We start from the raw sequence: 16,094 nt of genomic DNA on the forward strand, positions 1-16,094 counted from the left end.
TTTATTCTCTCCTGGGTGCCCAGGTGCCGTTAGTGCCGTTAGCCGCACTGCGCTGCCTCGCTCCGGCGGCGACCGTTGGGCGGGGGGCGGGGCACGGTGCGGTGCGCGCCGCTGAGGGGCGGCGCTCCGCGGGCAGCCCCTTCCACAGCCGGGCGGGGGGGGCGGGGCCACCGCACCAGCGCCACCTCCCCGCCGCGTGGGTGCCGCCTGGCTGTGTTGCGCCTGCCCGCGACGTCACTGCCGCGCGGCGAGGGCGGTTGGCGGCGGCCGCCATGGCCATCTGTCAGTATTTCCTGCAGGGCCGCTGCCGCTTCGGCGACAGGTGCTGGAACGAGCATCCCCGCGGCGGCGGCGGCGGCGGCGGCGGCGGGCGCTCCGGGCTCCCTGCGTCGCCCTCCCAAGGTACCTGCCTGCCCGGCGCCCTGGGGGCCGAGCCCCCGGCGCAGCCCTGCCGGAGCCGCCCGCCTCGGGCCTGCCCGTGGTGGGGAGCGGGGCCCTGTGGCTGCCTGTACAGCGTCGAGCACCGGGGGGAGGCGCGCGGCCGGGGCGAGCAGCGGGGCGGGAGCCGGGCCCTCGGGAGCTGCCCTGGGGCTCAGCACCCCCAGAGCAAAGGAGCTGCGCTGACTCGAGCTCCTGTGTCTCCTGCCTTGGCTTGGCTCCAGGTTAGGGGCGGTGGGTTCTGAAGAAGGTGCCGTTAAACGTGCTACGTCAACGGAGAAAACACGAGAGTAATTATTGACTGTTATCTGTAAGAGGCAAATTTTAGGCACCTGCATCTGTCGCTTTTAAGATTGTTTTGGTTCTAATTCGATTTGGTTCTTTGGAAGCCTTTGATGCGTGAGTGACGTGACGAGAAATGCTGTTGGACAGATAGTTGTGGTTATGGCAAGGCAATAACACAACTGCAGTTGCTCGTGTACCTGCTGAAGGAGGTTCTGAGTTTGTAATGCGCACAAATGAAACGGAAGGTCTTAACTTTGGAGGTCTTTTCATGCAACAGAGCTACTGCCATAGCTTAGTGTAAATATACTGTGAGTTAAATTTTATTTTTTTCTCCTGGGCTAGTTACTTTGTGGGAACAACATAAGCCAAACTGAAACAAACTCTTTTCTGCAATAGCCCCAGCAAGTTTTTTCTTTTGTTGGCATAGTCACGTGTGTGATGAGAGCATGCGTTTGGTCTACCCTAATTAACTCAGTCTTTTGAGATTTTCTTTTTTAACTTTTTATTGACACTATGAGAATAGTTAACTTACAGTTGTTGTTATTGTTGTGAATGTTGTTTAATATCTTAAATGATTTAATGCTGTTTTTCGTTGGAAGGTACTACCAGAGGAGTAGGAGGATGGGGTGCCAGTAACCAGAGATACACTAATGTTATTCAACCCTCCACCTTTAAATCTAATGCATGGGGTGGCAGCAAAGATCACGCAAGAGGACTTTTTGGATCGTCTGATTTTGGATCATCAGGCAGTGGCAGTAGAAATGTAGACTTTTCACAGAACAGGTTCTCTGCATTAACGACCAGTCAGAATATTGATGATGGCTATAAAGATGAAGAGGAGAAACTTCTGTAAGTTACAGTCTTGTCTCTCTGAGTGGCTAATTGAAAGCATTTAGAATGAGCGTTTTAAAAGCTTATTGGCTTACTAGCGATAAAGTAGAGGAGGTGATCATGAAGAGGGAAGCTGGGACATGTAGAGAAAAACATAAAAAAAAACACTAGTTCATTTAGTTCTCTGAGTTATGATGGCATGGGAAGAAAGAGGTCCTTGTTTGGAACCAGAAAAGCTGGGGTTGGGTGGCTAGATTAATACCATAATGCCTTTCTACTATCCTAAGTTGCGTGTAGGAGGATAAGGAAGGAGAAATTAAGAGTTCAGTACTTGAAATAAAAGGGTCAGGGCCCCTAAATCAGCATTTCAACCATTTAAAAAAAAGTTATTGGAAAAAATGAACTCTTTGGCTTAGTTTTCCTGACCCTTAAGGTAACAAATTATTTCATCAATAGCAAACCTGGAGAAACCTGGTTTCATGTGCATGTATGTCAGAGTTAGTGTAAGATGACTGGCAGACTCAGGGCAATTACAGGGCAGGTGATGAGAAGCAAGCAAGCAGTGTGATTTCCTAAAGCAACAAGGTTTGTGGAAGCCAGGATAATGAGCAGCCCTAGCCCCTTCCTTCTTTTTAAGAGTACATTGATAAGGTACTTAACTGAATAGTTATTCAGCTTCCCAAATGTGAATGTATAGTGTGTTAACAAACATCTGAAAGAGTAGCAAAAATATTATTAAAATATTTTTAATAAAAATAGTAGCATAAAAATATTTATGCTTTTGCACTATCGTTTTCCCCTTTTAACTGTTTTGTTGTGGTTTTACTTCTGATGTAGCTTCTGTTTCTCTGCTTCTGCCATGTCTGGATTTTTGCTCTTGATTCTTTTCCAAAAACTGATGTGGAACACTTTCCTTCTTTTTCTTTTCTATGTATATTCATTCATATGTGTAAAATCTTCTAGTACTGAGAAGGTTTCAAAGTTGTATTGTGATCTGCAGCTTCAGGGAAAATCTTATGAGAGCATATGCCATTCTGGCATTCAAAAATACTGTTGGGGATTTTTTAAGATCTGATTTAATTTACTTTGTAGTCAGATGATAAAGTAAAATATTTTGAAGGGGCATTTTGAAAAGCATTGAAAAAAGCTTTCTTTCCACAAAGAACCAAGTACTTACATTGTTCATCCTGAATAGTGTCACATTTCGTTAATTTTCATGGTTTCAGATATTTGAATCTGACCTTGTATTCAAACTAGGTGATTGCTTTTTGCGTTTCATTTTGGCTGTATAATTTCCACTCTTTTTTTTTTTTTTTTCTGATTTCCAGTGAAGGCATAGTGAAAGACGTGGAAATTTGGGAATCTTCAGGACAATGGATGTTTTCATCTTACTCACCTATGAAAGAAAAGCCTAATATCTCAGGTTAGCAATTTTTTTTTTAGTATTACCATACCCTGCTGTTGGTTAGAATGTTTGTTGTGTGTAAGGCTGACTTTATTTTAGAGGCCAGAAGAACGCTAGGCACTTGTCTGAAAACAACAGCAACATAAAACAGATCTTTATCTGAGACTACAAACTTGCAACTTCTTCCACGTAAGCAGCGTCTCATACTTGTCAGTGTTGTTACACCTATATGGAACTGTTTGCAAGCTGATCACTTGCCTTATGAGGTGAAAGGAAGGAACATTGGGTTCTGAGAAATTCATTTTGAACGTTCACATCTTTGAAGTTCTGCATTCTTTTTGTGTCTCCAGGTGTATAACTGACTTACTACAAATGATGTATTAAGGCTCATTTCTTTGTAACTCTATAGAGGGCCATTGGAAATAGTAGTGCCTTTTCTTTGAGGTTTTTGATTATTCCTCTCCTTTCAGGTTTTCCAGATTTCTCGCCAGAAGAGTTGCGTCTGGAGTTTTACAACTGCAGAGCAAACAATAACATTCAGAACTATGTAAGTATTTTAGAAATACCGAATCTTTTACATGAACGTTTCAATATAAGACTGTTTAGTATTTTTCATGTGGCAACTCTGACTCATTTGATTACCTCACCAAACTCTAGGCAATGATCAGAATGCCAAAATATTTTTAAATTCATGCGCCCCAAATAGAAAAAAAATAGCTGCCAGTCAGAATGCTCTACCATAATTTCCTATTCCTCTCTGAGATCAAAGGCTGAAACTGTCAGGTCTGGGTTTCTAAAATTGGATCCCTAAATATGTTGATGCCTCAGTTTCCCCGAAGAGTGGTGGGAGTAGAGTTTTAGCTAATCTCAGTAAAATGTATGGTCTTTATCAATCTAGACATTCATTTTCTTATTCTGGCTCCTGATCTTGTGCATTACTTGTGTAAGTCATTTGAGTCCTGGCTCAGAACTTTAATGCTTTTCATGCTGTTAGTTTTATTGTTAGTACAACTGGATATATAGTGCTTTAAGTGTACTACTGGGGAGATTTATTTTACTTTTTTTTACATACCCTTATTAGAGGGAATTAGTGCTGAAAAAAGCTGTTACTTCTGAAGAAGTATATGTATATTTATAGAAAAGTAACATGTATTTTTATATTTCAATATATATATATATTTTTGCTTCTTTATAGGCCTATCGATATCAACAAAACTAGCATAGTGAATGGTATGTCCTGAAAGGAGTTAAGGTATTAGACAGATGCCATGAAATTAAACCCAGTAGGCTAAAGTAACGATAGTATGACTGAATGCAGTCACTATGCTGACCGTCGTTGCTGAAAGCAGCCTTTTCTACAGTACAGACTTCTTGGGGTTGAGAAGGAGAATGAATCATTTTTAGAATCTCTCCATAGTCTTGCATTCTTTGGGAAAAGTAATTCCTAAGCATACATTAGGTTTATCAAATTGACCAGACTGCAGAGCAGTGGTTTGGCTGGTGAAAATGACAAAATCGAAACAGATGTGTATTTTAGCAAATTGTATGAGTTTTAGATCCTGTCTGCCAAATGACTCCACGTTGGACACCAAGGTTACACTTCTGGAACTGGGTGACAGCTCTGTCACAAGCACGTGGTATAGAACAGACTGAGTTCCTGTTAGGAAGTATCCTTTGTTCTTTCAAAGGATGCAGTCCTCACTAACTGTATTGGCTGATGCTTTAAACAAGTTGTAACAGCAAAGTAATTTATTCTATGGATTCTGGCAAATTTCAAACCTAACGTCTAGTCTAGTAATAGGTTAAACCAGCTGATGATTCCATTTGAAGTAGCTTGTAGTTATTTCTTCAGTCCTGAATTTCACAAGATAGAATTAAAACCCAATTTTGTATCCATCTGCATTACTATGTCCTGAAAGTACAAACTAATTCAAGCTACTTTGACTCTTTCCTCTTTCTTTTGGTTCTGTATTACAGAAGGAAATGCTGTTGTCACTACTCATTTCATGTGCTTATAAGCACCAGAACTGCATTTTTTTTGAGTCAGAAGGAAACTTGGAGACAGCAGAAACACTGTTAATAAAACAATCTGAAGCAAGTCAGTGACAAAGCTGAGTTGCCAGACCGTATCTTTTCTTCTATCTGAAAATGAAAAATTCTGTCATAACTTTTTTGTTTGAATATTTAATCAAGTTTTTTGAAGCAATTGTTCAAAATACATCTCCTTAATTTTGTAAATATTTTACTCTAAAATGTTTTTGAGCAGTCACTTTTTTCAACTTGGCAACATATTATGCTAACATCTGCTCTTCGTATAGAGTTGATGCTTTTTTTTTTTTTTTTTTTTAGAAAACTTCAATTAGAAAAATAAACTGAAAAGAGTAAACAATACACTACTGCTAGCTGCTAAAAAAGCATTTATGGCATCACTGAATACTTGAATGCAAGTTTATGAAAGTTTCAGTGTATAGATGATAACTGTATGATACAAAATATGTAAGTACAACGTATCTTATCCAAAGCATGTGTTTCCATTCATAAATTGGTCAAAATCTAAATCCTCAAGTCTGTTGTATAAGAAATGATATCAGACAACATGATCTTCCAGCGTGTAACTAGACACAAAAGAATTATTGACGTTTGCAGTGTGAGACCCTTTTGAAAGGTTAAGAAATCTAGTTACAAAAAGATTAAGCGTTCCAGTCTTGCAGGCATTTGGCACATCAGATGCTTTCCTTACTTTGTCCGTTTTTGAGGAGAATTTCAGTTAGGCTGAACTTAAAATAAGGTTTCCATAATTGTAAATATAGGAAATTCAAGTTTTAAAGTACTGAAAAATAAGTTATTTAGTGAATTTCCAACCTCCCATCTAATACTTTAATCACAGTTATCAAGACACAGGTACTATTTATGGCTGTGTATGTTCTGTGCAGTAGTCTGTTGCATCTCATTAGAGGGACTGATTTAAATTAAGTTAATTTTTTTCAAAGCTGAGTATTTTGGGGTGATACTGTTTAAATTGTTCTCAATTATTGTGTTTTGAACGTGGATATTCTTTCTGAAAATGTGAGAGAAACTAAGGAAAGTCCAAGGATTTCAACTTGAGTGAATGTCTAACTGGACAGGCCAGAAAGAAAACAAGGATTGAAGAGTTTATTCTTATATACTTAGAGCCTGAAATTCCCCTTTGATATTTTTTTCAAGCACCTAATTCAGATAGTGGTAGAGCTTATATTTAGAAAGCTCCAGGACAAGTTTTTTTACACTTTCTGGTCTATACATTAATAAAAGTTGATGTAAGAGCAATTGTAAGAGAATTGAAGGAATCCTGGATTAATAACAAAAATTTGAGATCCTCAGCTTGAAATTTCAGGAAACCTCTTTGGCTTAATGAAGATTTCTCTTCTAATTCTAAAAATCTATTTTCAGTTTATTTGCTAGATCACTCTAGGTCTATTTTTAAGTCTTCGCCAATAATAAGAGCATACTTGTCTATCCCCCTCTTCAGATAAATTCTGTCCAACAGTTAGTGAAACAATGGAAAAACAGGCTGCTTGAGTTAAAAACTTTGAGCGCATCAACAAGAGCAGCATTGGTAAGTATTACTGAAAAGTAAAATGTTTTTGGTGTCATTTTCTCTTAATCTTGGATGAATGTTTCCCTTAGATTCATCTTTTGTTGCAAATGTGCTGCAAGTGCCAAGGTTAATTTCTTTTACAGAGACTGTTAATGAAATTAAGACATGATAGTTGTAATAGGCCACCTTGTTCTTAGTGTGGAGATCTTTTAAAAGTTCCGCAGAAACTTCAGGCACTGTCAAAGGGTTTGATTCCCAGATTCAGATATATGCACTGTTCTGAAAAATCTCTACTGTGATGTGTTATCTTCTGGCACTACTGCCATGAGGAACAGTGGGCATGAAAGTGTCTGGCTGACTGCCAGCATGAAGACCTCTTGATAGTAATCTTAAAACGCACCTGGGAACATTATAGAAATCAGAAAGGGTGGAAGGAGCAATTACATAAGAGAATGATGCCTGCAGTTTGAAAAGTGCCCCGTCTCTACTTCTGTATAGTTTTTTAGATGATAGAAATGTGACTGAATACTTCCGCAGTACCCGAGTCAGATGAACATGGAAGTCTATGAACAGAGTTTTGGGTCTTATATTCATCTCCCTCTGGAATCAAGAAATCAGGGCATTGTATGCGAATTGTATTAAAAAATTCTCTTAGTTATCTAAGGAAGGTAGCGAATCCAGATAGATCCACGTTAGCAAGGCAGCAGCTGGATCCCAGGCTTGGAAAACTTTGTCATTGCAAGCCACATGGAAGTAGCAGTAGCTTAAGGTTGAGAGCAGGTTGTGTACGTGTATATTAAGATGCACATCTCCAGTCCAGTGTTGACTTCTCTCAGGGATAATCAGCAGACCAGACAGAATTGTGCTGGCCATCTTAAAATAAATAGGATCACTTAGAGCATTTCTGTAATGCTAAAAAGAGAAATGGTTATATAGCTGAGGGAGGAACAGTGTGTTTGGAAAAAATTTGAAGGCATTAAGGGTAGATATTCTGGGAAAACCTGCAATTGTTTTCTAAATCTAGGTATTTCAGCAAGAGAATGCTCAAAAACAGTTGGAAGCCAGTATTAAATAATCAGGGAGACAGAATAAATTGATTTAAAGTGGAGTCTGCATGAAGTGCGTTCAAGTTTATGCTCACGCCTCTTGATATGTTCAGTGTTGAAGGTGAAGAAGTGGGATTTGCACAGAAGGTTAGATATGCTGAGGTGAGAGAAAAGGAGCCAAAGCAGTGGCATAAGTAGAGAGATAGAATACAGAGTAAAATAGTTAAGAGATTAGAAGCAGAGCTCTTAAGAGGTATTCTTGTTTCGAGTATTTTTTGAAAGACACTTCCCTGCTTTAGAATATTAGTTTTCATTTATATATTTGGATTTTTTTAAGCTATCTGAGCTGAAGAATGTGGTCAGTCAACCATTGCCTTCATTTGGATTTGGAGGACAGCAAACATCAAGCTTTGGGTTGTCAAGTAAGTTTTTGCATTAAGAACCGACAGTTAAATATTTTTTGAGGTCTCTTTTTCTTCTGTGATATTTGAATACAACAATGTTTTAGTATTGCAGGTGTGCTGTGCCCGTTCTGAAAGTCTTTCTAAATTTTATAATTGCAGGCTTTCCTGTGAGCAGCAGCAGCAGTAACAGTGCTAGCAATTTCTCCTTTAAAACAAGTTCTGGTCTTGTCAGTGCATCATCTGGAAACGCCCCTGCTTTTGGGAGCTCTTCTGCTGGCCGTGAGCCTCCTGCATTTGGTGTGATGTCCTCCCCTAGTGTATCCCGTTCTCTTGGTTTTGGCAGTCAGTCAACTCCATCTGCAGCCTCCTTCTCGTTTAAAACTTCTGAAACAACTAGCGTTTTTGGAACTTCTGGGTTTTCAGGGTTTGGCAATTCTTCTGCTGTGAACTCTTCAAGCACCACCCCACTTACAGCCTTCGGAGCTTTTAATGCAGCAGTAGCAGCTTCTCCTTCACGTTCAAGTAATACTTCATTTGGACAGACTGCCAGCACCCCTGGACAAAGTGTAACATCAGCGCCTTCTACAGTCACAAACAGTATTACATCAGAAAAGTTATTTACACCAAAGATGGAACTATCAGCTGAAGAATTGAAACAATTTGAAGCAAAAAAGTTCACAATGGGAAAGATTCCTCTTAAGCCACCACCACTAGAACTTTTAAATGTTTAAGACTTAAATATTTATTCTGAAATTAGGACATTCTTATACAGGTTTATTTTTTGTAATTGTTCTATGACACCTTAAATACACAATTTTGGGGATAAGTAATGAATTAAAGTGCCTCCTTGTGAGTTAAAATTTCATTTCCTCTCTAAGTTTTCTTCAGTAATAAATTCACAAATGCAAATGTTTCAACACTGTATTTAACTTTTCCTTGTTTGTTTTGGAATGAACTTTTTAAATCCAAGAAATGCACTATTGAAAATAAAATTTTGTAGTAAAAGTTCCCTTCTGTACTGTGACATTATGGTTAAAAAGAATGTTAAAGCAAAAACCTTTTGTCAAAAGTAGGAACACTTTGGTAATGTATTCACAGCATACTGATCTAGAAAGAAGTGGATACAATGTAAAGCTGTTTTGGGCCACCTTGCCTTATGTCTTTCACTAAGACTAAGAGGTTTCATGCAGCCTTTGACAACTGTTGTCAGTGGACACAGCAGACTTCTGTATGGTCTGCACCTAGTTATGTGCTTCTGTGATGCTGGAGTCAGTTCCCTTTCCCAGCTGATGCAGTTCAGCTTTTGTTTGTTCTGCTTGAGGTTATAACGCATACATTAATATAATAACAGTTTAGGGGGACGTTTTTAAAAGCATTTGGCTAACAAGAAACTTGCAGTTTGCTGTTTTGACACGTTAGTTAGTTCCTTACAAAGTTTTATTACATTTATGTGAATTGATACAGTTTTGTTGATGGCTGCATATATTGCCAATAGCTTTACTGAGTTAATGATCTTAAGGTATGTATTTTGCCAAGATGCTATAAGCAGTGATCAGAAATTTTCCAGAATGAGGTAATGGAGTCAGCGTGACAAGAACATTTGTTCTTGACCAGGCCCTTCCTTTAATGGTTTTAAATTACTGAACCTCATATTTAAGAGGAAAGAAAAAGCTTACTCTGGGGTAAATATATATAGATTTACTGTTTCTTTGAACAGTTGAAGATAGCATTTTAGTTCTTGCTATGGGCCTATGATCATACCTAAAACTGCACTATAAATGTGCTCCCTAACAAAGGTCTATAGCATACTGGAAGATGGTTTGCTTAAATAGTGAGAATGAATTTAATGTCCAGGATGTGAACTCAAGATGACAGACAATGGGCAGGCATGCTGCAGGCTTAACAGAAATTCAGATACCTTACATCATGTAAGGCTCAGTGTATATTCACCAGAAACTTATGTATGTTATCTTACAATACTGGGTTGCTTGTGTGGATTTTTCTGGTGATTGTTTTGTAGATGAAATAAGGCATCTGTTTTTTGTTATTGTTAATGACCCTGTACAGGCTTTGTATAACCCACAAAATAAATACTGATACATAGGCCTGGAGTTCTGTTTAAGACTTATGAAATCTGTTTTCCCAAGTGGAGACTCTGGAGTAGTACTGAGACTCGTACAAATTAAGACATGTGTACGTGTTTAGGGCTCCCTTAACTCTGGATTGTTTATGCCAGTTACTTGGGTTCTGGCATGGAGAAACTGAGGAACATAGCAAAATCAGTTATGCCAGTGTAGTTCTGGAAAACCCCCATCTTCAGAGCAGTTATTAAACTCAGTTTTGTAAAATCTTACTATTTAAAGTAACAAAAAGTGTTCGTGGCTTGTCAAATGAATTCCGTAACTGCCTGGACTCATTCTATTACCTGCTCTACCCCTTCCTGTGTTTCGTTTATGAAGACTGAGTGGTTCTCAAACCAAATTGAATCAGAAAGCTACAAGTTTACGAAAAAGTTCCAGTAAACTTTTTTTTAAATTAAATCGGCATTCTAGCATGGCGAGGTTATATTCTGGGCTAATGGTATAAAATGAGGCCTTTTTTAACCTTGAAGATCCCTGGCATGTTTTAGAAGACTGGATGATTGTCTTCCATTTAAGGTAGTAATAATTTTAAAGTCACCTGTGCTTTCAACTTAGTCTTTGTCTCATAATGTTCATCCTCTTAAATGGCTACTTCAGTAAAAAGAGGAATGCTTTAAGTAGCAGTTACAGATAGGCTACATCTGATAAATGATTAAGCCACCTGTACTAAGTTGAAGTGTCTGTATACACACAAGGCCACTTGAAGATTTTTAATCTTCTGTACCTGAATGCTGCTGCTGTGCTACGTAAGAGCTTAAAGGAGCTTACTGTTGGAACTTAAATGATGAGCTATCTAAAACCTTTAGTCATTCTTAGGATATCGCAGCAGGCTGTTGCTGCTAAGCTGCGCTAAGACCTTTCAAGGCCCTGTAATGCTCAAGAGCCTTTTATGGTGGAAATGCTTTTGCTTTAAGTAATTGTAGGACCCTGACAAATCTGAATAACCTACTGCACGTAGCCAAATTATCAACATTGGCTAGATGTTTTCAAACATCATTCTAACCTACAGAGATCTCAGGGGAGAAGGGAATTTTGAAGTATTAAGTCACTTTGCCATAGTAAATGTAAATAGAAAGGTTAAGGGAGATATTTCTGATTTAGATGACAGAATAAATAAAAATTCATTTTTGAGCAACTTTTTTTAAACCGATGTTTCTTTTCAGATCTTCTCACCCTGAAGGCAATATCAAAAAATGACTGTTAAGCAGGTTCTAAGGCTGGGTGCTTTATCCCAAATGGGCCTCTGAGCATTTAAAAAGACGGCAGAAAGCAGTGTGAGACTAGAATTGGTGATACGGCCTAGCTAGCAACAGGCAAGCAGTATATTTGGCTGCAGAAGAGGAGATAAGGCCGGAATAGAAAGAAATAGTACTACTATAATGGGCTTAGTAAACTGCCGAAAATAAGCAACAACTTGTTAGTAGATCAAAGCAATCTTTTCCAATAGTTGCACTGTATTACTTTCTTAGCTGTTCATCCTATTCTGCCTTTGCTGTATTTGATAGCAAGGTCGGTTGTGAGTACAAAGAAAGCAATAGAATATCCTTGTTCTAGCTACACCCCTTTCATTTTCTTAATGTTTCCTTTTTGCAACTGCTTTTTTGTTTGGTATATGGCTGCCCTCCAGAAAGTCATAAAAGCATGTTCTGGCATATGAAAATGCATATAGGATAGCATGAGACTCACAGATCTCACTTACTGCACCTCATTTTGGAACAGGAAACATGAGGTGAAAATCCAAGGAAAGAGCTGTAATAGGTCATGATTAGCAGGAGACCTTCGTGTGCAAAATAGGCAAGAACATTCAAGCTGTAGCCTGGCTCCATGTGATATTTTCAAGTACTTCCCTTACTTTGAAATAACAGGATTTATGAGTCACTGAAATTCCTGTGGTGTGGTACAAACAACTAATTTGAAGAATGATTTGAAGTTTGGTTTCTAGGAGATCACGGTTTAATCCTCAGACAGTAGCGCTAGAGTCTGGGCATAGGCAGGAGAAAAATCCTCCACTGCCCAAGCAGAGGAACAGCCCTGGTATGTAACAAATGGGATTTTTCTCTGCTCTTATTCACCCACATGATACTAGCAGCAGTGAGAGATCTCAGTATGTGAGCTATTAACAGAGAAGGACAAACAAGAGCCCTAGAAATTGTTACAGTTTTGTAATAAAAGTTAAGCATTGTGGTAGCAATGTGCTGTGTAATTTTACTATATGCAGCTGAAAGTCAGAGGTGAGGTGGCTTTACACTGAAAGAAGGAAGGAGGACTGCAAACATGAAATGCTTAGATTTAAGCCTCAGAGAATTAAGCTAAGGGCATCAAAGAGTAATGAATTAACAGCCAGAAGGATAAGGGAAATAAAAGCTTTCACAAACACGTCTAGGGAAAAGGAATGTAAGAGGTCTATTAATAAAGGAGCACTAAAATGAGATTGATAACTCTTGAAATGGTGGAAATCAATTTAAAACAAGTAGTTGAAATGAGATAACAGTTGAAAAACCAATGAGGATGTAATGCAGTTATTGATAAAAGGCAAATAAAATACATCTGAAATACGATCCTACTATAGCACAGTGGGAGTCCAGATAATTTGCCTTATGGGTCAGTAAGACAGTTAGCTAATGAACTTACTATACTACTGACAATTATTTATATGTGATAGAGCATTAGGGATGTGCCAAGAGACTGGAGAAATAATATACTTTAGCAAGCAGAGATGTTATTTGTGACAGTTAGGGGATTCCAGAGGATGTTTGGCTTTTACTAAAGCGTTTGATACAGCTATTTGAGAGGTGTCAGATGTTTACTTTATCATGATTAGGATAGAGATTAGTTAAGAATGTTGACAAGTGAGTGAATGCTGTTTGTTTATAGTTCACCTCCTATATCTTAAGTGCAGAGAGGATAGAGAGAAACTGTAACTTGGCATTTTCCTGGACAATAACTGGGGAGAAAAGCTCTAGGTTCTATTTAGACATTATAAGTAGATATCTAATTGTGTTTGACCTAATACAAGCCAGGAGCTGAAAGAAAAATGTATGCTACTAGTGTTCAAAGAGACTGAGAAAACTGTACAGTTAAAAGATATTGACAATAAATGATATGAGCCCTCAGTGGGTGTGGTCAGTAAAATGTATTTTGAGATGTGGGAATCTCATTCAGTGTCCAATTCAGCAGTGCTCACTGTTGCTGTCAGCTGCTTGATAGGTAAAAGGAAATTTTGAGAGCAACCAAAATGACTGAGGGTTGGAAACAAGGATCTAGGAGGAAATTAAAGAGTTGAGTACCGTTGCTTGGTGAAAGCAAAGGCTGTGGCATAACATAACTGGCTATTGAAAGGGTACCCTCGTGGAAGGAAGGAAAAGGAATTTTTAAGGCAGGCTAACTAGTAATCAGAATATTGAAGTACTTCCTCACAGATTTCTTGGCCAGGAATAGTTTCCCCATGACAAAAGTCCTATTCTTCCTCTTCTAAGATCTGCCTAAGCAAAAACCAAAACAAAAGCCTAGAAACAAATCCAGACCTGTTACCATACGTGTCCTGAAAGACATAACAGTCAATACAAATGCTTCTGATCTCTTATCTTTGATAGAAAATACATTAGTGAATGTGACAAGAGTGACAGAGTACAAATTTGAGCATTCGGACCAGCAAGCTTTGAGTACTTTGCACCTCTCCCAAGAATGATTTAGAGCGTTGGCCATACAGAGGGAGCCTGTCTCCACTGCGTTTGCAGAGGCAGATTAGCTGCCAGTCACTGGATGTGAATATACTGCTCGGTCTTGAAACTCTTGCTCTCAATTACCTGGTTTTCCTATTAAGAATAACCAAGTAGAAAAACAAAAAGAGTAGCTCTCATTAGCAACTCAACCTTAGGCAATGTTCTTATTTAATCTGCAGTGCTGTTACAAGTTTCCGGTTTGCTTTGCAGAATAGGGCTGGGCATATTCTTAAAACGCTGCAGCATGTGACAGGCTCTTTAGTGGGACTTCTCCTCCTGCAAAAGAACAAAAGCAGCTCTTAAAATATAGGGAAGAGGAGTGAAACAAAATGACAAGATTTAAATGTCAACAGGCTGGTCAGCATTTCTGTGCTTGTGACTTGCATTGCTTTGTCTTCTGCGTTTGCCTCCCCAGACAGTCAGCTTTGTTCTTAAGGCGTTACACGAGAGACATAAGAAACAAGTTTTACATCTTTCTCCTTCCAGCAGACAGTTCTGTTACCTTGCTAAATGCAGAGTAGTCATCATAAAAGAGATTTGGTGGTTTTAAAATACTTGCGGCAATTATATCCTGTTCCACCTGTATTTCTGTTTTTTTAAGCGCTTGCAGTAAATGAAATGCTTTCTAGTCAGCATCTAATCATGCTCTTCTGTAAGTCTTCCCTGTAGCCTTACCTTTGCAAATTGCTTGAAATCTGCCCCTTGCATATACCCTACATGTATTAGGTGATTAGATCTAATCATACCAAATAAACCCACCACCCGCTGTGAATTGGACAAGAAACATTTGTGCATGTGTAAGATCACATAGCTCATCACTTTTAAAGGGAGGCTCATGAGGTACAATTTTGAGCTGTGACCACTTACCTTCTCCGTCTAACCAGTGCTGTTGCATTTTTCTCAGCCTGACAAGCATCTGGAGTACTCTGGCTTTTAATGCACTTTAGTATTAAAGCACTCCTTATAATCAATCACATGAGCTTTTGTTCTTGTGGTTTACTCCACTTCTGCAAGTATGGGCTTCTCCTTAATATCCAGGCTTCTCTAGGAATATCGCTAATGATGAAATAGTACTGAAGTCATGCAAAACCAAAATAGCTGTTTATAACAATGGGTTACATTTTTTGAAAAAATGCCTTGTGTCACTTACTTACTGTTTCTGTATGACAAATGGATAGCAGACGAGGGCTGGAGAGGACCCCCCCCTCTGTGTTAGGTGCGTATGCTTCAACACGTTCAGGTAGAAAAGAACTGTAGGCTGCAGCTGGGCGGTGAAAGGGAAGGAAGCTGGTTGGTCCTTGGTTACACCACCATGCACTGGGAGACATCCAGCAATGACAGGAAGGCAAGGGGAGGGCAGAAGGAAACCATCTACCATATAAGGCTTTAAAAATTTAGAACAAAAGCTGGTTCTGAATGACCGATATCACAGAGCAGTACCTGCTTCTGTGAGTATCCTGCATATCAGTCTCTATTTACTATATCCCCAGCTAAGACTCTTCTGTCCTAGAAGGATAAGAAAGTATTTGAAATGTTCTTTGATCCCACAAGTACTAGGCTATTCATTTATGGTCCTCCGCTTTTGGCCAAAGCTCCTGTCATGCTTCCACCGAGGCATGAAAACTCTTCCAGAACCAGGGGGTAACAACCACGCTCATTGGCAGCTTCCTGGAGTTTGGCTGGCAGCTTCTGGCTGGGATCCTGTGGGACTCAGGACCAGCAGGCACTCTGCTCTGCTCCGTAGTGGAGGAGGAGGAGGCCCTACACTGCCTTTGTAAAGCAAAGCGTTGCTTGAACTTCACTGTAGGAACTTGGCACAGCATAAAAGAAAGACATATCCTAACCCAGCCTGCAGGCAAATCTGCCGTACCCGAGATACTGCTGTCTCAAATTTCACTGTAGATCCTTCTGCCTGGAGTCCTCATCTGACTTACCTGGTCATCTCTAGCTGACTTACCCGACTTCCCAGAGGCGGCACCTTTACTCTTGCCTGGTGTGTCCGCCTGCCTCAGCTCCTTAGTCCCCTGCTCATGCAGACTGAGTCCTGTGAGACACAGGATGCCCTTGGCATTCCCACACAGGTTTTGCAAAGGGGAATAGCCATCAGAAACTCCTCCTCTCCAAATGTCTGTGCCCCTTCCTTATTTAGCCTACGTGGGAATTCACATGGGCATACAGCAAACACTGTGATGACCCTGTCAGGAAGTTCATGAATTATTAGACCTCCTCGAAGCCAGCTCAAGAA

The 16,094-nt window shown here is 39.6% G+C and overlaps 1 protein-coding gene across 1 annotated transcript; it reads left to right on the forward strand.

Annotated features, from left to right (window-relative positions):
* Positions 1-160: 160 nt before the first annotated feature.
* Positions 161-10,090, forward strand: NUP42 (nucleoporin 42). Its single transcript, XM_068935106.1, has 7 exons — positions 161-402; positions 1,323-1,572; positions 2,883-2,977; positions 3,430-3,506; positions 6,468-6,554; positions 7,920-8,004; positions 8,146-10,090. The coding sequence occupies exons 1-7, from the start codon at positions 273-275 to the stop codon at positions 8,715-8,717; spliced, it is 1,296 nt and encodes a 431-aa protein (XP_068791207.1). The 5' UTR covers positions 161-272; the 3' UTR covers positions 8,718-10,090.
* The last annotated feature ends 6,004 nt before the right edge of the window (positions 10,091-16,094 follow it).

Source organism: Struthio camelus, chromosome 2, assembly GCF_040807025.1.
Source record: "Struthio camelus isolate bStrCam1 chromosome 2, bStrCam1.hap1, whole genome shotgun sequence".
NCBI classification, from domain to species: Eukaryota; Metazoa; Chordata; class Aves; order Struthioniformes; family Struthionidae; genus Struthio; species Struthio camelus.